Source organism: Gopherus flavomarginatus, chromosome 1 (assembly GCF_025201925.1).
Source record: "Gopherus flavomarginatus isolate rGopFla2 chromosome 1, rGopFla2.mat.asm, whole genome shotgun sequence".
Lineage (NCBI taxonomy): Eukaryota > Metazoa > Chordata > Testudines > Testudinidae > Gopherus > Gopherus flavomarginatus.
Genome location: NC_066617.1, coordinates 316,834,277 through 316,860,020, shown reverse-complemented (window position 1 = coordinate 316,860,020; position 25,744 = coordinate 316,834,277). Strand labels below are relative to the sequence as shown.

General features: G+C 45.3%; 1 protein-coding gene across 2 annotated transcripts in view; it reads right to left on the bottom strand.

The window, feature by feature from the left end:
* LOC127049034 (phosphatidylinositol 3,4,5-trisphosphate 3-phosphatase TPTE2-like) overlaps window positions 1–25,744 on the bottom strand; it is a 49,865-nt gene that overhangs the window by 18,856 nt on the left and 5,265 nt on the right. Inside the window, exons 1-5 of one of the 2 annotated variants that reach the window (XM_050949282.1) lie at window positions 15,360–15,513; window positions 9,825–9,902; window positions 8,054–8,101; window positions 5,473–5,634; window positions 3,205–3,324 (exon numbers count right to left, since the gene is read on the bottom strand). In XM_050949282.1, coding sequence (XP_050805239.1) covers window positions 3,205–3,324; window positions 5,473–5,634; window positions 8,054–8,101; window positions 9,825–9,902; window positions 15,360–15,370 — 419 coding nt within the window. In that variant the 5' untranslated portion in view covers window positions 15,371–15,513. Of the gene's footprint in view, window positions 1–3,204; window positions 3,325–5,472; window positions 5,635–8,053; window positions 8,102–9,824; window positions 9,903–15,359; window positions 15,514–25,744 lie in introns of those variants that run through there. The other variant, XM_050949273.1, reaches the window with a different exon arrangement.

The window sequence follows — 25,744 nt, the reverse complement described above, 5'->3', positions numbered from 1 at the left end:
AAGAGAATTTTCTGCTGACAAGTGGTTTTAGGAAAGCATGTTACTGTTTAGAAGGCATACTTCAACGTATGCCCACTCTGCAATCATGACAGCCCATGTAGCTGTACCTAAAGCTAGCCTTTATTGAGGAGCTTGCTAAAAAAAACAGCATCTTAGCCACAATAGCATAGGCTAGGCACCCAGGTATGTACCTGGGGTCCCAGGCAGGATTGTAGTCAGGTCCTTAGCCCAGGCCACTGCCTGTACTACAATGCAATTTTTAGTGGGCTAGTTCAGTCAAGGCTAACTTGGGTGTGCTGACATGCTGCAATCACACCTCCCGATTGCTGTGTAGACATACCCTAAATGCCATCCCAGAAAATGCCCTGTCCTACATGTGATGAGATTACCTAGAGCACAATCAAAGTACACAGTTGTGTGAAGGACACAAGACTGCTCTATTAATTTATGATTGTCCAATTACAGTAAGGGATGTGCTCTATTTGACTATATGGAGTAGAGTCAATATGGGCTGTTGGGAAAAACCAGCAGGAAATAAGAGTGGCTAGAGATAAGGGACCTGGAGGAGTGAGAAAGGGAACAGAGAACATTTCAGATTATTAAGAGAAGGACTATTAACTGGAAGAGTCTACCTCTCTTGGCTCCAACCTAGCCAAGACTTTTTTGGCCAGGGCTGGGAGCCTAAAAAACATCAGGACAGCATGGAGCCTTATCTGCAGGAAAAAAGTTTTGCTGGGATAGCTATGTCAGCAAACCCTCTAGAGTAGATGAGGTTGATATCAGGATAGAATGGCTTTTGCTGGAATAGCTTAAGGTCTTCTATGCCAGCATAAGCTACATCTACACTAGGGCTTAGAGTGGCATAGTTATGTCTATTAAAAACCTCATTCTTAACTGACATAGCTATGTCAGAAACACAAGGTGGGTGAGGTACTCTCTTTTACTGGGCCACCTTCTGCTGGCGAGAGCTTTGTGGCTCAAAAGCTTCTCTCACCACCAGAAAGTGGTCCTGTCAAGATATTACCTCACCTACTTTGTCTTGCTCAGATGATGGGACCAACACAGCTATAGCTAACTGACATAGCTATATGAAGTGTAAGTTTTAAGTACTGACCAGCACTAAACAGGTAAAGAGTCTTTCTGGAAGTGGGAGGGTCAGTTGTCAAGGGCTGCTGGGAGAAACAGGTTAACAGAAAGGTTCTGCAGAGAGCCTGAAAATAGGCCTACCTGATTAACATGGGGGATTTGAGGTGGGGGAGGGAGAGAAATAGTAAGCTCTAGGGAGACTGGTACGGATGGTTTTATTGTTTTAAAATCCTTATTCTTACACTATGTGGTGTTCCTACTGCTAAAACAATACCTTGTTTTAGAAAAAGCTGCATGGTCACTCTGTATATACCACTGGTCACAGCTCCCGAAGGTCAGAACTGCAGATAATGAACCTATGTTGGGCCTGCTGAAGTAATCACTGTTAGTACATAGGGGTCTGTAACCCAAGGTCCTGGTCTTAGGTTGTTTACAGTACAGAGCCCATGGTGGTGTAACTATACTAGTATAGCCCCCAGTGGACAAGGAAAAGAACTTCATAGGCTCTGTAGTGTGTAGACATAGCCTATGGCAGAATAGCGCACTCGTGTGGATGCAACATACACCAATGTTTTTTCTGCCACTGCAGGAACATCTCCCCAAAACAATGACATTAGCTATGCCAACAGAAGTATTTTGTCAGCAGTGCTGCATATACACTGGGTTTTCTCCCCCCTCTGGAATAGCTACATGCCTGACTAATGTAGCCATGTTTTAAGTCTAGGGGAAACACTGCAGCTAGCTCTGTAATCATGAGACTTGTTTGGAGACCATAGGTTGAGATTTTCATAGCCATCCAAGGGATTTGGACACCATTTCTCAAAATTAACAGGAAGTAGGCATTCAATTTCCTTAAGGGAAATTTAAGGAGTCGGAAGGTAAACAGTTTACATAGCCTGTGAAAGTTTTTGAAATTTCAGAATTTTTCTTGTTTCACCACATTGCAAAAATTTCGAAAGCACTCAGTTGTCTCAAAGAGACTCCTATTCCATTATAGCCAATGGCCCAATGGTTAGAGCACTCATCTGTGATGTGGGGAACCCATGTTCAAGTCCCTGCTCTGCCTGAGCAGAAGACTTGAATCTGCATTTCCCATATCAGAGGCAAATCCCTTAACTACCAAATTCATTTCTCTGGCCCAATGAGTATTTACTGTATACAAAGCAGAATAGCTCCAACAGGACAGTGAGAAACATTTTCTTCCCCTTTCCCACTGAACCCAAGAAACCTTCCCAACAAATGATTAGTTGAAACTGACCCTCTCACAAGTATGATTTCCACAAATCGTTAGACAACTTTTCAACAAAAATCCCTTGCCAGCTATAGCTGGAAGTGCTGCTTTTTGATGCTGAAGTTTTCAAATCTGCCAGGTATAATCACATCACACATTCTAATGACTCTTAAAAACTAAAGTAAAAAGAAACAGGAGTTAATCCTGCCTCCCATCAGTTATAAACTGGAAACCTTACTTATGTTTACAACACTAGTTCTGATTTCTGCAGTTTACTTTTAAGACAAGTTTTGCTGAGTAAGGCTGTGTCTACACTTACAGTGCCTGTACTTGACACATTGCTGTCTGTGTAGCCACATGCCATGGTGAAAGGCTCCACTGCCTCATCACTACCAGAGCCTTTCACCACTACCGAGCATTTAAAAAAATAGTGTAGACTTGGAAGGCACTGACTGGTTATGTGGAGTATATATCCTGAAGGTCCAGGTATTCAGGGCACTCTACTCACATAAGCTGTGCTTCAGTCTACACTGCTATACACACACACACTGCATGCCCATCCAACGTATGTACTCCACATGCCACTGTAAGGGTAAGTGTAGTGTGTTAAAAATGATTCTCTAGTATTATGCAACACCTGTTATCTCCAAAGCACTGACTCCCAGAAAACAAAGCTTTACAGAATCCACAACAAAATTTCACTGTAAAAAAGCCTGGGAAGAGATCAGATAATTGGTTTATAAAATGTTATACCCATTCAGGTGTTCAGGGTTCTTCCCCAATACTCCCTTCAAAAAGCAGAAGGGCTAGACACTAGCAAGTTTTAGAAGAATTTAGAGAGAAATGTGAACATTCTCTTCTCTAAGCCATTAAATCACACTTCTTACCTTGGGATCTTGTCTGCACCACTGAAGTCAGAGAAGGAATATACCATATTAATTAACAGGGTGCCCACAACAATCACTGCATCTAAAATGTTCAGTTTTGACTTGAAATAATTGCTGAAGCTGAAATACAAAAGAAGGGAAGCAGAGAAAATTAGAGGGCAGGGGGAGAATATCTAAAAGTACTATGAGAAGTGTATTAGAGTGTATATTCCATGTTGCTACAAAGCATTGCTCGTGGATGAGTTGGTCCTCGATAGCCTGTTTGTTACTCTATTAGAAGTAAAATAGACTTAGCAATCCTTTAAAAACCTGACTTCACTTATCAAGTCACACAGACCAGTTTAAAAGGAAGATTGAAGAGAATTCCCTCCTTGATTCAAATCCCAATTTAGAACACTCTTGCTAGGAAGCCTACCAAAACTAGCCAGCCCACATACCATACTGCAGCAGCATACCCAGGCCATGTCTACATCTAAAATTTTGCAGCGCTGGTTGTTACAGCTGTATTAGTACAGCTGTATAGGGCCAGCGCTGCAGAGTGGCCACACTTACAGCAACCAGCGCTGCAAGTGGTGTTAGATGTGGCCACACTGCAGCGCTGTTGGGCGGCTTCAAGGGAGGTTCGGGGAACGCGAGAGCAAACCGCGGCGAAGCTGGTCTCCTTTCCCGGTTTGCTCTCTCGTTCCCCGAACAAGCAGGTCTCCTTCCCTGCGGTTTGCTGGGTGGTTCCGGGAACGCGAGAGCAAACCGGGAAAGGAGACCAGCTTCGCCGCGGTTTGCTCTCGCGTTCCCCGAACAAGCAGGTCTCCTTCCCTGCGGTTTGCAGGGTGGTTCCGGGAACGCGAGAGCAAACCGGGAAAGGAGACCAGCTTCGCCGCGGTTTGCTCTCGCGTTCCCCGAACAAGCAGGTCTCCTTCCCTGCGGTTTGCAGGGTGGTTCCGGGAACGCGAGAGCAAACCGGGAAAGGAGACCAGCTTCGCCGCGGTTTGCTCTCGCGTTCCCCGAACAAGCAGGTCTCCTTCCCTGCGGTTTGCAGGGTGGTTCCGGGAAACGCAAGAGCAAACCGCGGCGAAGCTGGTCTCCTTTCCCGGTTTGCTCTCGCGTTCCCGGAACCACCCAGCAAACCTCAGGGAAGGAGACCTGCTTGCTCGGGGTTCGGGGAACGCGAGAGCAAACCGGGGAAGGAGACCAGCTTGATTACCAGAGGCTTCCTCAGGTATGCTGGGATACCTGCTTATTCCACGAAGGTCAAGAAAAGCGCTGGTAAGTGTCTATATTTGATTACCAGCGCTGGATCCTCTACACCCGAGACAAAACGGGAGTACGGCCAGCGCTGCAAACAGGGAGTTGCAGCGCTGGTGGTGCCCTGCAGATGTGTACACCTCCTAAGTTGCAGCGCTGTAACTCCCTCACCAGCGCTGCAACTTTCTGATGTAGACAAGCCCCCAGTGGTACAAATGCAATACTTTAAATCTCTTCTGGACAGCCACAGCAGTTTGTAAAAGCAGCAAAGAGTCCTGTGGCCCCTTACAGACAGATGTATTGAAGCATGAGCTTTCATGGGTGAATACCCACGCATGTCTACATGCATCCAATGAAGAGGGTATTCACCCACAAAAGCTCATGTTCCAATACATTTGTTAGTCTATAAGGGGCCACAGGACTCTTTGCTGCTTTTACAGATCCAGACTAACAGCTACCCCTCTGATATTTGACTGCAGTTTGTATTTCTGTCCATTTAGGACTATCTTCTGTTATCCTCATGCACAGTTGCACCAGAGTAATGTCTTTACTCTAATGGGCCTATTTAAGAACTCTGGTACTACAGGATTTTGCTCTCTACACAGACTGAATTTATTATTTTACTGCAGTAGCACCTAGAAGACCTAGTCATTGGGTTATGCTCCATTGTGCTACTAACTGTGCAAACAGAACAAGGTCCCAGCCCCAGACAGCTTAAATTCATGCTGAGTATTCATGAACAGTGCTTCCCAGTTACCTGTACAAACCAATTAAGAGTGCTAGTTATTGCACATAATGAATGAATTGCCAGTGTCAGGGACCAGCACCGGGAATGTCACAGGACTGATTCTGGTCTCACACTGAGTCAGGCGTAACTGCACTGGTTGTTACCCCAGTGTAAGTGAATTCAGTGTCAGACCTCACATAGCCACTGCGCAGATTCTTTAGAAGTCAGTGCACATTTTTAAAGTGTCCCTATACAAAGATGTCTTGCTGAACTTTCAGGCCGTTGGGCATTATTCTTACCCCTCCACAAACACTCGCAGGAGAACATCCACGAGAAAGAAGAGCGCTATTGCCAAGGAAATGCCTTCCAGGGTCTCTCTTATGCTCTTTTCCTTGTCACTAATAGCTAGGTCCACAATCACAAGAGTGATGTCCACAAAGATGAGTACAACACCAAATATTCTACAAGACAAAAAAGTCAGCACTCAAGAAAGTACAAAAGTATTATACTCATTGCTTGATGTGCACAAAGTCACAGTTGCTCACAATTTTAAAACTGAAAGCCACTTTTGTAAACATGTCTAGTATTTCCTTATTTTATGCTTGTTCTGAACTCATGTTTCCCAGATTTGTTTTAATAACTTTCCCTCTTAAAAACAAACAGGGATACATGTTCACTAAACCTGTTGGGAATGCAGCACCCTCTGAAAGCTGCACACAAGGCCGGCTCCAGGCACCAGCCAAGCAAGCTCATGCTTAGGGCAGCAGATTCTATGAAGTGACATTCCATCCAATCTTAAGGCAGCACAGCTGCTTTTTTGTTTTGTTTGCAGCTCCAGCCACCCTGTAAGGGGCAGCAGCAGCACAGAGGAGGGGAACGCCCTGCTGGGAGCAGGCTGCGCACTCTGTCTGCCCCAGCTGGTGTCAGGTCTGCAGCAAGCCCAGCAGGGCAGCCTGCGTCCTTCCCTCCCCACTGACCGGAGCAGCATGGAGCCATTCCAGCAGGCAGCGTGGCGGTGAGGCTGCATGGCATGTGCCCCACTGAAGCCCTGGCCACCCTCCTTTCTCTCCCCCCCCACTCCCTTCCCCTCCCTCCCACTAGTTGGGGCACATCTGCAGTGCAGGGAGTCCCCCTGCACCCTGGCTCTGGTTGCCCCGCAGGCTTTTTTCCCCTCCCTGCTTTGCTGCTCCAGCTGCCCCTTTTTTTGCTTGGGGCAGCAGAAAAGCCAGAGCCAGCCCTGGCTGCACAAGCCTTCATTCACACTATAGCTGCCAAGCAGGGCTGGCTTTAGGCACCACGGGGCCCCGATTCGAAGGAGATGCCACTGAAGTCCTGCCGCTGTCTTTGGCAGCAGTTGAGCTGCTGCTGCGGAGGAAAGTCTCTCTGCTGAAATGCCACCGAAGACAGCAGCAACAATTAAGCTGCTGCCAAAGACAGTGGTGGGACTTCCGTGGCAGCTCCTTTGGGACAAGGTGGGGCCCTCTTAGGGACATGGAGCTCGATTCCAGGGAATTGGCTGAATCTCCCTAAAGCCGGCCCTGCTGCCAAGAGCATGGTCAGCCACTCTGTGGCAATTTAACCCATGCCAGGATGTAAGGATAACCTCTGGGACAACTCTAGCCAGTGGTGTTAGGCTAAGAGCCAAGAGAACCACAAGTTCTGTGCACAGCAACTTCAAAGCTGCTTCATATTCATATCAATATGTCAGCTTTAAACATGTATTCTATAAAGACTGCTCAAAAACAGTCATAAAATGCACCACCTTCTCTCCCAACCAGGCTGAGTAATGTCCTTGTAGTAATGACAAGAGTTGCTGTAACAGTATATTTTTCTTACATCAATACAGTTTATCTGCTAGAAACAAGCAGAGCCACTATCATGTGGCTGGCTAGCTCCCCAAGGACCACCTCTAGACCAGGTGATTAATTGGGAGCCTCTGCACCAGGGGTGGGCAAACTTTTTGGCCTGAGGGCCACATTGGGGTTGCAAAACTTTATGGAGGGCTGGGTAGGGAAGGCTGTGCCTCCTGAAACAGTCTATCTGCCCCCCCTCCCACTTCCCACCTCCTTGTTGCCCCCCTCAGAACTCCTGACTCACCTAACCCCCCTGCTCCTTGTCCCCTGAATGTCCCCTCCCAGGACCTCCTGCCCCTAACTGCCCCCTGGGACCTCACCCCCTATCCAACTCCCCCACTCCCTGTCCCCTGACTGCCCCAACCCCTATTCACATCCCCACCCCAACAGGCCCCCTAGGACTCCCATGCCTATCCAATCCCCCCCTTCCAAGATTCCCTGTCCCTTATCCAACCCCCTGGCCCCCTTACCATGCCCTTCAGAGCAGCATGTCTGGCAGCTGTGCTGCTCAGCCAGAGCCAGCCCTGCTGCCCAGAGCACTGCCTGCACAGCAGTATGGCTGCAGGAGAGGGGACAGTGGGGGAGGGCTGGGGGCTAGCCTCCCAAGTCAAGAGATCAAGGGCTGGGCAGGATGGTCTCACGGGCCTGATGTGGCCCACAGGCTGTAGTCTGCCCACCTCTGCTCTACACCATACCAAGACCACAAAATAGAATGTTATTTTGCTTACATTTCAGTCATCTACAGGGATACCTAGAATTGTCTCTACAAATCCCAAAAAGATCTGAAGAAGTTGCTGTGCATTACATTTCCCCTCACAATGCAAAGGGAGTTTGCTCTATAAAAGCTCCTCAATGCATTCTGTAGAGTCAAGTTTGGTTTTTTTTGGTGTTCCTCTGAAGAGGAGATACTTTGGAAGTTACTATTCTATAGCAAACTGACCAGACAGTTTTAAATATGTTCTACTTTATTTATATCTCCTTTCAATATCCATGGCTACATACAGGTTATGTATTTATCCACACATACCTGAATCCAAATGACATCACAAATGGAGAAATCTTTTTCTTAATAGTACTGTTAAAAATGGAACAGAGTCAAAGATCAGTGACTATCAGATGCAGTGGTAGACTTCAGTATTAAGAGTTACATTTATTAAGATTTGTTATTGCAAACTTGCCTGCACCTTTGCTGAATTTTAAGAGCTTCCTGGAGAATGAGTATGAAAATATCTGTACATATGATAGCATAGACTCCTAGATAAACATGTAATCTTTGCATCTGAAAGTGGTGGTTTTTTTTTGTTTTTTTTTTTGTTTTACACACACACACACACACACACACACACACAAACAAGCTTATGCTCAAATAAATCTGTCTTTAAGGTACCACCGGACTCCTCACTTATGAAATATGTCATCTGGTGACAAGTAATGGTGTCAAAGAGGATGACCTCTTGCACCATAAAACTTGAGTGTGTGAACACACTTAGGAATGCAACATCACCCTTCTATTTTTCTTTAACATTCTATATGCTTTCAAGCTAGGTTTTGAAAGATGTATATTACACATTCGTGATTGATATTCAGAATTCCTACAGAATTTTTGATAGAAGCCTTTAATTGCTGATTGTAAAATTACAGATCATAAGTTGTAAATTGAGCTAAAGATGCTACTAAGGTCATCCCATGTACACACTGAGATGAAGAGACAGCAACTGATTTGAATCTAGCCAAACTGCAGCTTAAAAGCAGCATCTTCTACCTTTAGTGCCACTGTACAAAGATAACATGGCATTCAGCTCAACTTATTCAAATGATATATTTATTTGTTTGGAGATGAACATGAGCATGTAACTTAATCTGACTAAAAGAATGTGAAAATTAGTAAGCAATTGTAGTTTTCCTGCCCCCATAACTCAGTAAAACTAAGGTCCTGATTCTCCATTGCATTACTCTGGTTTTATGAACTGACTTACACAGGAAACATCAGACTTGCTACTTCTTCTACAAAGTCACTAAAGAAATGCAGTTTAAATTAATTTGGGATCCATTTATGTCATAATTAAAATAGACTTTTCACTTTCCTGAATTTCCACATTGGACAAAGCTACTAGCTGAATAAGCTTTGCTTTGTTCTTTCCACTGTACACTCTCCAAGACTGAATGCGGAATCTGTCAAGATCAGAGTATTTTATGTTTGCAATACACACTTTTGCAACTCTAGAGTCATTAATATTGTAAATCTCAGACTTGGTTTGTCAGTAGGTATTTGTACTTTGTATTTCAGACCAATTAGTTTGCCAGAAATACTCATATTTCTTTATAAAGGTGAACTGAGCCAGTCAAATTACATGCTTTATAAAAAGCAAGATTGAGAGCAAATACCTAACTAAGTCTTCTGAATCTAGGACATTAGGTTCTCTTGCAAACAGGGCCAGCTCCAGGCACCAGTCCGGCAAGCAGGTGCTTGGGGTGGCCAACGGAGCGAGGTGGCATGTCTGGCTCTTTGGCAGTGGGTCCCTCACTCCCTCTCGGAGCGAAGGACCAGCTGCCAAATTGCCGCCAAAGACTGAAGTGGCAGTGGTAGAGCTGCAGATCACAACCATAGCTTCCCCTCTCCTTTCTTTTTGCTGTTTGGGGCATTAAAAACCCTGGAGCCTGCTCTGCTTACTAAGCAATGACCTACTGAGCTCCTTTTCAACATTTCAGCAAACCATGCTTCCTTCTCAATTTTGGCTTGGGAAACTGCACTGGACAGTTTATTTTGCCCAGCAAAGATTAGAACAACTTTATCTTACCGGGAGCAAGTGTCTGGTTCATTATCCTTAACGCAACCATCATCAATCTTTACACTGGCCTCCCCTGTCTTTTGAAAGCTGTCAAAAAAAAACAAGAAGTCAGACTAGGTCTTAGGATAGTATCAGAGGGTAGCCGTGTTAGTCTGGATCTGTAAAAGCAGATTTGACACCATCAGCTCAGGATTGAACAAAGACTGTGAATGGCTTGCCAATTACAGAACCAGTTTCTCCTCTCTTGGTTTTCACACCTCAACTGCTAGAACAGGGCCTCATCCTCCCTGATTGAACTGACCTCGTTATCTCTAGCTTGCTTGCTAGCACACATATATATACCTGCCCCTGGATATTTCCATTACATGCATCTGAGGAAGTGGGTATTCACCCACGAAAGCTCATGCTCCAAAACCTCTGTTAGTCTATAAGGTGCCACAGGATTCTTTGCTGGTCTTAGGATAGCTGCCCCCTTGAAATAAAGCATGTTCAGCTCCTGTGCGCTAGGAGTGCTCCACTCAGGTCAAGTAAGAAGCTGGGACACCACCAGGGGTTCTTAAACTGGGGGTCATGAGGTTATCACATGGAGGTCATGAGCTGTCAGCCTCCACCCCAAAGCCCTGCTTGCCTCCAGCATTTATAATAGTGTAAAATATTTTTTAAAAAGTTATTTAGGAGGGGGTCACACTCAGGCTTGCTGTGTGAAAGGGGTCACCAACAGAAAGGTTTGAGAACCACTTGGTTAGAGTGTACGCAAGACTCAGCAAGGAAGGGGCAATGCTCCAGAAGCAGGAAGTTTCCTGGGAGATGTTCTGGGTGGAGAGGCAGCCTTTAAAAGTAGTGCTCAGAGAAGGGCTGCCCAGAGGATTCAGGGGGCCTGGGGCAAAGCAGGGGAGTGGACATAAAAAAAGGCACCACTTGCTGCAGCATTTGTACTCACCACTCTGAGTCTTCGGCAGCAGGTCCTTTACTTGCTCCGGGTCTTCGGCAGCACCGAAGAACTTGCCGAACTGCCGAAGACCCGGGAAGGGATTCTCAACTGGGGCCCCTGCAGGGCCCAGGGCAAATTGCCCCACTTTCCCACTCCCTCCCCTGGGCAGCTGTGGCTCAGAGCACAGAAGAATCCTGCCATAAGTCCTGAAGCAGGAACAACTGAGAAAGGCAAAGGGGAAATCCCCTGGGATCGGTAGGCCAGGGAGGGCTGAGGATTTTTTTTTTAATAATACGACTACCTTAAAAACAAAGACCAAGTGTAGCAGTTGGTCTTGTGTGCTGGGACAAGACAGCACCTTACAGACACTTTTTCCCCAAAACAAGGATATTAGCACTACACCTGCTTGAGTGCTGCTCACAGCAACAGATAAAAAGGGGCTGGCATCAGCATTTGGTGAGGCCTTGCCTCTTCACTGAGCATTGCTTCTAGCAAAGGGACTTTACTAGGCTAAGTTAAAAGTTTAGTACATGGGGCTAAGACATTAGAGGCAGAGTTTTTCTACCCTGAAATAGTCTTTCAGATAGAATAGTGAAGGACCCTATGAAACATGCATTAAGAGATCAAAATATTCTCCCTCCTCCCCACTGAATATTTCAATTTTAATCTGGAAGTTTGATGATATGAAGTCTCAGGGAAGGTCACTAGAGACTGAGATGCCATCTAGTAGCCCATTCACTTGGCAGTATTTCAAGTCTATTCCCTAGCATATACATATCATAGGGAAGAACTGAAGGGCTGTGCAGACCAGGCTAACTTATGAACCCTAGAAGTGAGGTCTACTGCTTCTGTTTTGATCTGAGGAATCTTGCACTGTTACTATTGTATAATTTGACCCCACATCTCTGTAATATTAAGTCTACTGTAAAAGCAGCTTCAACTAAAGAGTGCAGGAAACTACTCCATCCAAACTCATTCAGCTGTGCCTACATTTTAATAAGACAAGCCTACATACCTCTACAAGTCACAATGACTTAACGGCATAGACTCTGGCCTTGTCTGCAGGAGAAACTCTTACTGGTTTAACGTTAACTAAACCAATTTAAGAATTGAGGTTAAACCAGTTTGACTCTCAGGTAGGCAAAGCCTTAACCCCGAATTTCCACGTTCCTGTCAGTTTAAGGCTGACCCTTATGTACCATGTGTGTTGCTTTTTATTTTAAGTGCATGAGACAGGTTATATCCTCAGCCCAGGAGTATTACAGAAGCAATCTACTCAACCTGCAGAGGTACATGTTAATATGTTCATTGGAAAGTACCCTCAGAGGAGCAGTGCTATGAAGATTTCCCTGTGTCAGCAGAAAACGGTGACCATGATGCTAGGTCTCAAAAGAGTGTATGGAGTTACTCAAGGATGACAGAATTCTAGTGTACAATCCATGAACATAATTAGGCATCTAAGTCCAGTGGTCAGGTGCCACTGCAATCCCCAGGCACCTAAATTCAATTACTGTCTACATTTTTATAGTAGATATTCACTAGGCATCTAGGTTACTGCTGCTGGGTGACTGCACTGCTGCCTACTGGTAGGCACCTGGATGCCTATCTCCTACATAAGCCCAAGGGCAAATAATGAACTAGGGAAAATAGGTCTCAAATAATGAACTAGGGAAAATATGCTCAGAGGCTGCCTGCTGGATCTGTCCCCTCAGGAAAGTTTACACAAAACAGCTGGGGGGTGAGAGAAGAGAGAAGCCTAGGAGATAAGGTACTCATGTGGGAGGTGGGAGTCCCTCAGTTCAAACCCTTCAATCCCTTTCCCCTTCAGGTGTGGAACAGGATCTGCCATCTCACAGGTGAGTGCCCTAACCACTAGGTCAGAGTAATTCTAGCTTGTGGTCCAGTTAATATTTAAAGTAGAACAACTTCAACAGGAGAGATTGAGACCCACTTCAAAATAGTTTATAGCTTACTGAGTAGGGCACTCACCTGAGAGGTGGCCGATCCCTGTTCCAATCCCTTCTCCCCCTTAAGGGGCTGGGACTTGACCTATGGTCTTCCAGATCCTGGTGAGTACCCTAACCCCTGGACTACAGGTTAAAAGGGAGGACTGATTCCTCCTTCCCTTCCCACCCTGCCCCAGCCCAGCTGTTTTACATGAATTTACTTGAGGTGCTTGATCCTCTACATGGTCTCTGAACACACCTGCCTGAATACAACTTAGGCACCTGAACACCTACATCTCTCTGCTTGTGATTCACAAACCCAGGGTAAGTCTGAGTTGCAAGGAGGCCCTTATCTCTGAGAGGGGCAGGACTTAGGATACAACCTGTCACAGTACTGGCAACAACAAGTGATCAAAAGTCATGAGTCAGACCCCCAAAATCATGAGATTTTAAAAAGATCATAGTGTTTTTTAGGTCAGTCTCTTGATTTTTTAACTCCCTCAGCCCATCCCCAGGGTGTGTGCATGTGACAGTTAGTGGTACCCACTCTCCGACATGTACTGGATAAGGTGATTTTGGCCCCTGCTGCAGGAGCTCTCACCCCCACATATGCCCCTCCCCCACCCACCAGTTAATCTTGTCTCCCAGTCCATTAGTTCTGTCCTCACCCAACCCCCACTCAATTCAGCCCCTGCCAGTGCAGTCCCCCAGTCCCATTTTCCCTCACTGCACTCAATGCACCCTCCCAGCACTCACCCCATCTGCTCAGAATCCACCATCAATACAGCCTCACCACCCCATCAACCCTCACCCCCCTCACTTCAGCCCTCCAGTACCCTTCAGGCCAGCATACAGCACTCCCAGACTCAGGGCCACCCAGGGGTGGGGCAATTTGCTCCAGGCCCTGCAAGCCTTGGCCCAGCAGGTCTTCAGCAGCAGTCCAGGTCTTCAGCAGCATTTTGGCAGCAGGGGGCCCTTCAGTGCTGCCAAAGATGTGGAGCAATCGAAGGCCCCCCCCCCACTGCTCAAATGCTGCCAAAGACCCAGACCACTGCTGGGTGAATACAAGGGCCACAACCCCCCCACTTTGCCCCAGGTCCCCTGAATCCTCTGGGTGGCCCTTCCCAGACTCACCTCTGCTGCTCTTAGGTCTCTAGCTGTCAGCCTGCCATCTGGGCAGCGCGTGGACAGATTACTAAGTAAAATTAAGCCTCACTGATGATCTTGGGATAGAACTCTCAAATGCCATGGCTGGGGAAAAAAGTTTGACATTTGAAAGTTAATTGCAAGATCAAGAGTGAGGCTTAATTTTACTTTGTAACTGTCTGATAAATTTGCATGGAGTTGACCTGCCTCATCTCCCACTGGATAGCTTAGGTGGCTCCCCATCCAGCATGCTGGCTTTGTGAATTGCATTCTCAGGTGCCTCTCTCCCTGCAGCGCTGTGTACAGGAGCTTAGGTGGCTAAATCAAGCTTTGTGGATCCCAATATTCTTCCTGTAATTTTCTAGGTGCCTAAAATGTAGGCATTGCAATATTGAGTGTCATGACACCTAAGTCTCTTTGGGGATCCCACCCCAAGAGAACCACTGTGGGGAGAACAGTGAAGATAGATATTTCCACTTGCAAAGAAAGAGGCATCTACAATACTGAAGGAACCAACTGCGTACACAAGATACAAATAATGCTGACCCAGTACAATGGTAAGAGATACATTGTAGTAAAGATTTCAAACGTCCATCAGCCATGAAACCACTTAAAGTTAAAGTTCTTGTATATCAGTACATGCCAGGGACTAAGGGCCAAGGGTCTTGTAAATCATAACTCCATTGACTACAAAAGAATGAGGAGTTATTTTGGTAACTTCAACTTATTTTATCCTGGTATGTTTCTTTCACAGCCCTCCCCCAAGAAAAGTACATGCTGCCCTGTAATGCCAGACCACACTTTGGTCCACTCCCCTGCTAATCCCAGAGTTGTTCCAAAAGGCCCTAAACAGGAGTTAGGCAGAGAAAACAGAGGGCTCATTCTTATTCAGACTGCTTTATCTTGACCAACTCTGTTCCTCCCCTCCACTGGTCCCCACAAGTGGAGCTGGAGGTGGGAGGAGACTCACTACATGAATAGATCTGTTTTATGTTTATACCATGTCTCTGCAATTTCTTACCCAAAATGCAGGTATAAACCACTATTTGATACAATCTTATTTCTTTTAAAAAGGATTCACACCAGAGTGCCCTCCCAGGCCCCACAAGAGGGGCAGCTAATAAGACTAGAGTTGGTGCAGTAATTTGCTGCAAAGACAACATCTCTACCCTTTTATTTAATTGCTGCCCCAATGCCTAAGGAACAGGCTGCTCTGAAAAGCTTAGAATTGAGTGTTTAGAAGAAATGAGAACTCAGATCAGATCCTGATGTACTAAAATTTCAGCCAGATATTGTGTTTAGACAATGGTAAGTGTCTACAAGTAATTTTGGAACTAAGCATGTTAAAGTGACGGCCAGACCTAGTAAGAAAGTGTTATCAATTTTTTTGGTGAAATTTCACAAGCATTTTCAGCCAGATCCAGAAAGGTCACTACAACATCCAAGATGTTTTCTAACGTATCACTATTTTAATACTTTACATAGAAATTAGTGTTATGGAGCAATTAAGTGATAACTCACCTATACATCATTGCAGCAGCTCATGTTACTTAAAAACACTTGATTATTAATGCCTCACAAAAAAGGGAAGCCACCATTAATCTTCAGAAGAAGCATTCCAAAAACTCCAAAAAGTGAATTCAAATAAATCTATTTTGCTTACTGGAGAATATGTATTTGCAAGCAATCCAGGAACCAGTTTAGAACAGTTTTAGTACTGAGTACATGCTCAGAAAGCGCAGGCACTGCCTGGATACAAAACCATTCCAGCTAGTCAAAATACCTAGTTCTTACTACAGGAAGGAATTGTGGAGAGTGCATGAGCAATTGCATCAGAAAAATTGTAGCACAGAAACGTTTCTGTGCAGAACAGGATACCAAACAGGAAAAGAAGAGACAGGAAGAGCACTAATCAAACATGTGCTAGAGTAGCACTTTTTAACCTTCCTAAAGATTTCTGAATGGTTCATTTTATTACTTTCTTCTGAACAGAAACTTTTAATAAGACAGACACAAAGACAGAATAGCCTTAACATTTAATGTCCAAATCAGGAAATTCAAAGGTTAAGAAATGCATAACTTTGTGCAGAACCCAGTTCTGCCATTGTATAGTAGAATCATGCAATTGTGAATCTGATTAATTCTACATTTTTGTATAGTTAGCTGGCATATCAGAGTGCTTTGTGGCAGCATTGCCTGGAATGCAGCAGTTCAAAATATATTTGCCTCAACACATTGTGTGTTTATACACTACAAATATTAACATGATGGGCTTTTAAGTGTTTGCTATTAATTCATTAGCATTAGGGCACTCAGACTCCTAGACTCTAGGACTGGAAGGGACCTCAAGAGGTCATCGAGTCTAGTCCCCTGCCCTCATGGCAGGACCAAATACTGTCTAGACCATCCCTAAAAGACATTTATCTAACCTACTCTTAAATATCTCCAGAGATGGAGATTCCACAACTTCCCTAGGCAATCTATTCCAGTGTTTAACTACCCTGACAGTTAGAAACTTTTTCCTAATGTCCAACCTAAATCTCCCTTGCTGCAGTTTAAGCCCATTGCTTCTTGTTCTATCATTGGAGGCTAAGGTGAACAAGTTTTCTCCCTCCTCCTGATGACACCCTTTTAGATATCTGAAAACTGCTATCATGTCCCCTCTCAGTCTTCTCTTTTCCAAACTAAACAAACCCAATTCCTTCAGCCTTCCTTCATAGGTCATGTTCTCAAGACCTTTGATCATTCTTGTTCTTATCTGGACCCTCTCCAATTTCTCCACATCTTTCTTGAAATGCTGTGCCCAGAACTGGACACAATACTCCAGTTGAGGCCTAACCAGCGCAGAGTAGAGCAGAAGAATGACTTCTCGTGTCTTGTTTACAACACACCTGTTAATGCATCCCAGAATCACATTTGCTTTTTTTGGCAACAGTATCACACTGTTGACTCATATTAAGCTTGTGGTCTACTATGACCCCTAGATCTCTTTCTGCCATACTCCTTCCTAGACAGTCTCTTCCCATTCTGTATGTGTGAAACTGATTGTTCCTTCCTAAGTGGAGCACTTTGCATTTGTCTTTATTGAACTTCATCCTGTTCACCTCAGACCATTTCTTCAATTTGTCCAGATCATTTTGAATTTTGACCCTGTCCTCCAAAGCAGTTGCAATCCCTCCCAGTTTGGTATCATCCGCAAACATAATAAGCGTACTTTCTATGCCAACATCTAAGTCATTGATGAAGATATTGAACAGAGCCGGTCCCAAAACAGACCCCTGCGGAACCCACTTGTTATACCTTTCCAGCAGGATTGGGAGCCATTAATAACTACTCTGAGTACGGTTATCCAGCCAGTTATGCACCCACCTTATAGTAGCCCCATCTAAATTGTACTTTCCTAGTTTATCTAGGAGAATATCATGCGAGACTGTATCAAATGCCTTACTAAAGTCTAGGTATATCACATCCACCGCTTTTCCCTTATCCACAAGGCTCGTTATCCTATCAAAGAATGCTATCAGATTAGTTTGACACGATTTGTTCTTTACAAATCCATGCTGGCTATTCCCTATCACCTTACCACCTTCCAAGTGTTTGCAGACGATTTCTTTAATTACCTGCTCCATCATCTTCCCTGGCACAGAAGTTAAACTAACTGGTCTGTAGTTTCCTGGGTCGTTTTTATTTCCCTTTTTATAGATGGGCACTATAGTTGCCCTTTTCCAGTCTTCTGGAATCTCCCGTCTCCAATGACTTTCCAAAGATAATAGCTAGAGGCTCAGATACCTCCTCTATTAACTCCTTGAGTATTCTAGGATGCATTTCATCAGGCCCTGGTGACTTGCAGGCATCTAACTTCCCTAAGTGATTTTTTTACTTGCTCTTTTTTTATTTTATCTTCTAAACCTACCCTCTTCCCGTAAGCATTCACTATATTAGACATTCCTTCAGACTTCTCAGTGAAGACCGAAACAAAGAAGTCATTAAGCATCTCTGCCATTTCCAAGTCTCCCGTTACTGTTTCCCCCTCCTCACTGAGCAGTGGGCCTACCCTGCCCTTGGTCTTCCTCTTGCTTCTAATGTATTGATAAAAAAAGTCTTCTTGTTTCCCTTTATTCCCATAGCTAGTTTGAGCTCATTTTGTGCCTTTGCCTTCCTAATCTTGCCTCTGCATTCCTGTGTTATTTGCCTATATTTGTCCTTTAATCCAACAGAGTTTCCATTTTTTATATGATGCCTTTTTATTTTGTAGGTTACGCAAGATCTCGTGGTTAAGCCATGGTGGTCTTTTGCCACATTTTCTATCTTTCCTAACCATCAGAATAGCTTGCTTTTGGGCCCTTAATAGCGTCCCTTTGAAAAACTGCCAACTCTCCTCAGTTGTTTTTCCCCTCAGTCTCGATTCCCATGGGACCTTACCTATCACTACCTTCAACTGACTTGGATCTGGGCCCCCTAGCCAGTAAGGATTATCTGTTTTGTTTAAGCAGTTTTTCCAATGCCCATGATTTTATTACAAGTCTAGCAGTTTCTGGTATTGTTCTCAAAGCCCCAGCTCCTGCATCATGTCATTAAACAATAGTCTCAACATTCATTTTAAGAAGTTTGTAGCCCTCACGGTTGTGAAGACTGAAGACGTGAACCTCAATGATAAAAGGCAAAGGCAAAAAAGACCGATTTATCTAGAAGTTATCATTTAAGTCTTATTTATGATTTTTGAGACAAAGTGGTTCCAATAGATTTTTCACCAACTTCTGTTGGTGAGAGCCTTTGAGCTTACACAGAGCTCTTCAGGTCATGATTGTTGGACTTTTAGTACCTCAACATGAAATGGGAGGATTTGTAGAGAAGGGCAGCTTATAAGCAAGGACGGCAAATATGAGTAGCCCAATGCGCAGCAAAGCACAGGATGGAGTAAGAGCTACAGGGTTAGCAATACTGTTTAAGTTATTGCTATTTTCCCCATTAATAAAATTGCAGTAAAATATACATGAGAGCTGACAATCAGAAGACATTTAATTACAGTCAAAAATGTCTCTGGCTATCATACAATTTAGTATCCAATCAGGAATAGGTAATTTAGTCTTATTGGGGGGAAGGTGTTAAATTGTTTAGAGTTTTCCATTTATGAAAATTTGTGCTGTTAAATTAAAGTTGGTATAGGGGCAGTTTGTACTCTGTTGTAGAAAGTTTGATTCATGTCTTGTGCCTATACACAAGCATATGGCATATGCTTAAATACCACAGCAAACTATGGACAAAATTTTAAAAAATATTGTCTTATACTGTGACAAGATACCTGAGGTAGGCCATTAATCTTGCTACATGCCCTATTTATGTAGGTCCCAAATCAAGTCACTTAAGTATAGGGTTGCCAACTTTCTAATGCCAGAAAACCATATGCCCTTGCCCGGCCAACTGCCTGGTCCTTTCCCCAAAGCCCTGCCTGCCTCATTCTATCCCCTGCTCTCTGCCACCCTTTCCTCTCATGCTCATTTTCACTGCAGGGCTCAAATAGGCATATTTACTGCTTTGACAGATGTATTATGCTAAGTTCAGGTTTTATTTGTTACAGGATGCTAGAGCTGGCAGCAAAATAATCAAAAGGTATACTTTAAGAAAAAAGGAAGTGGGAAGGAAAAGAACAATGAAAAACCTAGTGAAACTTCATTTTTTTAAGCAGCTTCATGTTTTTTGTTCACTAAAGTTATTGTATTTTTGTATGTGGAATCAGGACCACACATCATCACAGCTGCAATGGGTCCATTAAAGGCCCACTCCCAAAGCCCAAATGCAAATTCATACAGCACAACCGTAGAAATGCACCTGTCTGGATACCTATAAAAAAGTCTGTAGAACAGAGGTCAGCAACTTTTGGCATGTGGCCCACCAGGGTAATCTGCTGGTGGGCCATGAGGCATTTTGTTTATGGTGACCATCTGCAGGCACGGCCACCCACAGCTCTCAGTTCACTTCATAACAAGTTTTTAAAAGAGAAGGGAATACACACATTTCATATCAATGTGTGCGCAAGCCAGCAAAAGGAATAAAAGTTAGAGTTAGGCTGCAAATTTTATTCACAGGTATACACACATGCAGCAATACATGCACCTCCCTATACAAAGGTACAGTCTCTTACACGCATACAACGCATGTGTGCACACACTTGAACATAAGAACAGCCGAACTGGGTCAGACCAAAGGTCCATCTAGCCCAGTATCCTGTCTACTGACAGTGGCCAATGACAGGTGCCCCAGAGGGAGTAAACCAATGATCAAGTGATCTCTCTCCTGCCATCCATCTCCATCCTCTGATGAACAGAGGCTAGGGTCACCATTCCTTACCCATCCTGGCTAATAGCCATTTATGGACTTAACCTCCATGAATGTATACAGTTCTCTTTTAAACACTGTTTTAGTCCTAGCCTTCACAACCTCCTCAGGCAAGGAATTCCACAAGTTGACTGTGCTGTGTGAAGAACTTCATTCTATGTGTTTGAAGCCTGCTGCCTATTAGTTTCATTTGGTGACCCCTAGTTCTTGTATTATGGGAATAAGTAAATAACTTTTCCTTATCCACTTTCTCCACATCACTCATGATTTTATATACCTCTATCATATCCCCACTTAGTCTGTTCTTTTCCAAGCTGAAGAGTCCTAGCCTCTTTAATCTCTCCTCATATGGGAGGCGCTCCAAACCCCTAATCATTTTAGTTGCCCTTTTCTGAACCTTTTCCAGTGCCAGTATATCTTTTTTGATATGAGGAACCACATCTGTACACAGTATTCGAGATGTGGGTGTACCATGGATTTATACAAGGGCAATAATATATTCTCAGTCTTATTCTCTATCCCCTTTTTAATGATTCCTAATATCCTGTTTGCTTTTTTGACTGCCTCTGAACATTGCATGGATATCTTCAGAGAACTATCCACGATGACTCCATCATATTGTGTGTATAGTTGGGGTTATTTTTTCCAATGTGCATTACTGTACATTTATCCACATTAAATTTCATTTGCCACAACAATCAGTTGTGACATCTTTTTGAAGTTCTTCACAATCTGCTTTGGTCTTAACTACCTTGAGCAGTTAAGTATCATTTGCAAACTTTGCCACCTCACTGTTTACTCCTTTCTCCACAACATTTATGAATAAATTGAATAGGATTGGTCTGAGGACTGACCCTTGGGGAACACCACTAGTTACCCCTCTCCATTCTGAGAATATACCATTAATTCCTACCCTTTGTTCCCTGTCTTTTAACCAGTTCTCAATTCATGAAAGGACCTTCCCTTTTACCCCATGACAGCTTCATTTACATAAGAGCCTTTGGTGAGGGACCTTGTCAAAGGCTTTCTGGAAATCTAAGTACACTATGTCCACTGGATCCCCTTGTCCACATGTTTGTTGACCCCTTCAAAGAACTCTAATAGATTAGTAAGACACTATTTCCCTTTATAGAAACCATGTTGACTATTGCTCAGTTTGTTTTTCTATGTGTCTGACAATTTTATTCTTAACTATTGTTTCGACTAGTTTGCCCAGTACCGACATTAGACTTACTGGTCTGTAATTGCCGGGATCACCTCTAGAACCCTTTTTAAATATTGGCGTTACTTTAGCTAACTTCCAGTGATTGGGTACCGAAGCCGATTTAAAGGACAGGTTACAAATCTTAGTTAATAGTTCCGCAACTTCACATTTGAGTTCTTTCAGAATTCTTGGGTGAATGCCATCTGGTCCTGGTGACTTGTTAATGTTGAGCTTATCAATTAATTCCAAAACCTCCTCTAGTGACACTTCAATCTATGACAGTTCCTCAGATTTGTCACCTACAAAAGCCGGCTCAGGTTTGGGGATCTCCCTAACATCTTCAGCCGTGAAGACTGAAGCAGAGAATCCATTTTGTTTCTCTGCAATGACTATCATCTTTAAGCGCTCCTTTTGTATCTTGATCATCAAGGGGCCCCACTGGTTGTTTAGCAGGCTTCTTGCTTCTGATGTACTTAAAAAAACATTGTTATTACCTTTGGAGTTTTTGGCTAGCCATTCTTCAAACTCCTCTTCGGCTTTTCTTATTACACTCAATTTGGCAGTGTTTATGCTCCTTTCTATTTGCCTCACTAGGATTTGACTTCCACTTTTTAAAGTAAGTCTTGATCTCTCACTGCTTCTTTTACATGGTTAAGCCAAGCCATAGTGGGTCTTTTTTAGTTTTTACTGTGTTTCTTAACTTGCCAACACAGACACTTTCAGGGGCTGCCTAAATCCTCCCTTCCTGGCTGGGTGAGGGTGGACTGGCGGGGAAAAGTTGGGGGATGGGAAGGGAAAGAGGCCAAGGGCAAGAGCAGGGTGGGACGTGTGGGGGCAGTGAAGCAGAGGAGGGGTGTGGGGGGCAGATGGGGATGCAGGGTGAGGCAGAAGGCTACAAGTGCATGAGGATGTGGGGGAACAGGGGTGTATAGGGACATAATGGGAGTGCAGCAGTGTATGGAGGTGAATGGGATAGGGGGGATAGCAGCTCTGGAAGGTGGAAAGGATGGGTGGGAGAGCACTGCAAGGGGTACAGGGCTGGGATGGGACAGGGAGGTATGTAGTGATGTGGTGCGATGCAATGACAGGGGTAGAGGTGCATCCCCATTCACAGCATTTGGAGATGGGGATATACATACCTCCAACTCCTGGGTACCTGCAATCAGGGCTGGCGCTTGCATTTAGGCAGCCTAGGCAACCACCTAGGGCACCAGGATTATTGGTGGGTGGCATTTTGCTGGAGGGGGCGGCAGGTGGCTCCGGTGGACCTGCCGCAGTCGTGGCTGCAGAGGGTCCGCGGCTCCGGTGGAGCTGCCGTAGTTGTGCCTGCGGACCGTTGGCTGCTCGCACAGCTCCGGTGGACCTCCCGCAGGCACGACTGCAGCAGCTCACCGGAGCTGCGGGGGCAGCAAAATGGCCATGCGCCTAGGGCACTCAAACCCCTAGTGCCAGTCCTGCCTGCAATGGGGCAACAGCCCATGGTTCTCAGCAGGATATGTGCCACAGCTCGAGCCCAGCCACAAGAGGAGAGAGGGCCAGGCAGCAGTGGAGAGGTGCGTGCCACACAACCCCTCCACAGCTGCCTGCTTAGTGCTCACAGTGCCAGTTACTCCCCTGGCCTGACCCAGCCAATGAGCTGCACTCATGGGCAGGGCAGCATGCAGACCTCCCCACTGGTAGCCCCTAAGGCTAGGAGCCAGACATGCCAGCTGCTTCTGGACTCAGGAGCCACACAGCACTAGCAGGGAGCCTGCCAGCCCCGCTGCGGTGCCGCAAACCAGACATTCAACAGCCCAGTCAGCAGTGCTGACCAGAGCTGTCAGAATTCCTTTTTAACCAAAGTATCTGGTTTGACCAGGACATCAAGTCACCCTACTTAAGCATATGCATAGCCCAAGATGCACAAAGGCACTTAGGTGCCTAAGCCCCAGACATAGGCACCTAAATTCAAGTTTTGGATCCACAAAACTCCTGCTGAACCCTGTAGATCCATAAACTTGCACAGCACCTAGTTTTGCAGTAAAAATCCCTCAGGAACCCATGTTTCTGCCTCTGAGCACGTGCCCAGCTGCTCACTCTAGGCATCCAGATGCCCAACTCTCAAACCAACCCAGGAGAATACAGGCATTCACCTGCCTAACTCCTGTGCAGAGCCCAATCTGGTAGGTGTGCTCAGGAGCTTGCATAGACTGGCATGTTTTCCCTGTGATCACCATCTTCACAACATTTCACCAAAGTGAGAAGGAGGCTACATGTGGTCTCTGCCAAAAGCTATTAACACAGGTTGTCATGGTATTGTGGGATGTATGGACAGATGCTATTTCACGAGTTATGTAAAATAGCATGTTCCAGAGCTGATGGAGGTGAAACTAGTCACCTGGGGCAGGGTGGTTCTCAGAGCTAACTCAGTCAAGAGTGAGAACAATTGACATCTTTCCATCCAGCCCAGCCAAGGGTTTAGAGTCTAAATGAGGTGCGGGCTTAGGCCTCTCTTGGGCTCATTTGTGCTTTATAAAGACCTTGAAAGACGGAACCATCAGGATGAACTGAAGGCAATAATCAGGGTGTTTTGTTAGATAAGAGTCGAACTGCATAAATAGATACCATCTTGTACCCTTTTCTCCATTACAAAGACAACATTCTGCCAACGTGAGCATCTCATGAACAGAGTGACCAGATAGCAAGTGTGAAAAATTAGGACACTTTCAGTGTGGGGAAGGAATATAGTTGCTTATATCAGGATGTCTGGTCATCCTACACATGAAAGATGGAATCTAGCTCTCTCGACTGGAGAAGTGCTGTATGGATTGACACTGGGTAAGAAATACCTTATTAGACTGGAAAGGAAGGGACCTGTGAATAAGTATAGGCTCTAGAGTGCATTTTATGTTTGTCTTATCAATCATATGTTTCCAGTCCTTACACTTGCTTCTATTTCAATCTTTATCTTAAGCTTTTTCAGAAACTTCTGTTTAGTTTTACTATAAACACAATTAAGTGCTGCATGCTAAGGACATCATTGAACTGAGGTGATGCTAGTGAATGAGGGGCACTGCTTCCACAGAGGTAGCCAATCTGTGTTCATTGCAAGGGTCCAGAAGTTGAGGGACTGGGCGCTCAAGTGGGATGTAAAAACAGGTTGGAGGGATCTGTGCCTAGAGCCAAAGCAGAACACTGCTGGTTAACTATTGCCATAGAGTCACTCTGCTAGGCCCCAAAGGACTCACTGAAGGAGCTAAGTGCTGGGACACGCAAGTTGCTAGCTTGCAGACGGAAAGAGCAAGCCCTGCAGAGCCCAGAGTGGGGCACTGGTGTTGCTGGCAGCTGGTAGTGTTGAGCAAGTTTCCCCCTGAGGGCACAGCCAAGACTCCTCTGCAGTAAGCAGGAGGTAGCACTTCATCCTGAACCCCATGGGTAGCCCCAAAAAGAGTTAAAGTGCTCTAACCACTGAGCTATGGGATATTCTGATGTGGGAGCCCCACATCTCTCCTGTTGAAGCTCTTCAATAATGGATAAATAATGAAAGTGACTGAGCAGAGGGCCTGGACCCAGGGTCTCCCACATCCCAGGCAGCTGCCCCAACCACTGGATTGAGGAGTCATTGCCACATCCTCCTGCCCAGCAACTATTTCAACATACTAACACCTTCAACAGGAGAGAGGCTGAGGGATCCTCACAGCAGAATATCCCACACATTAGTGGTTAGAGCACAGTCCTGAGAGGTGGGAGACCCCCATTCAAGTCTTCTTCCCCCCTCTGGCAGAGAGGCTGGACTGAACCTGAGTCTCCCACATCCCAGATGGGTGCCCTAAGCACTGGGCTAAAAGTTATAATGTGGACAGTGGCAGCTGCACCTCCTCCCTGCTCCAAATCCACCGTTCTGTGTGCAGCCAGGCAAGAACCCAACTCATTCCCACAAGAAATGCCCTCCAGGGAGTTGGTTCCTGTTCATGGATCCCTAAGCAGAGATAGGCCTCTATCTCAAGAGAGGCAGGGCTTAACACACCCCTCAGCCACATTTCCCCATTGGCTAGCTTAGGCGGCTCCCTGCCTAGCAGGCTAGCTGTTGTGGATCATGTTCTAAGACTATATACACCACATTGTATAAAGCGGGGTGGGCAAACTACAGCCCGCGGGCCACATCTGGCTCATGGGATTGCCACCCCCCCCCCCATGGTGCCACAGGCCTGCACCACTCTCGGAAGCGGCCTGGGGGGGCACACAGAGGGCTCCATGTGCATTGCCCTTTCCTCCAGGCACTGCCCCCCACAGCTCCCATTGGCCGAGAATGGGGAACCTTGGCCAATGGGAGCTTCGGGGGAGGTACCTGGAGGCACAGCAAGGACAGCACACACAGAGCCCTCCA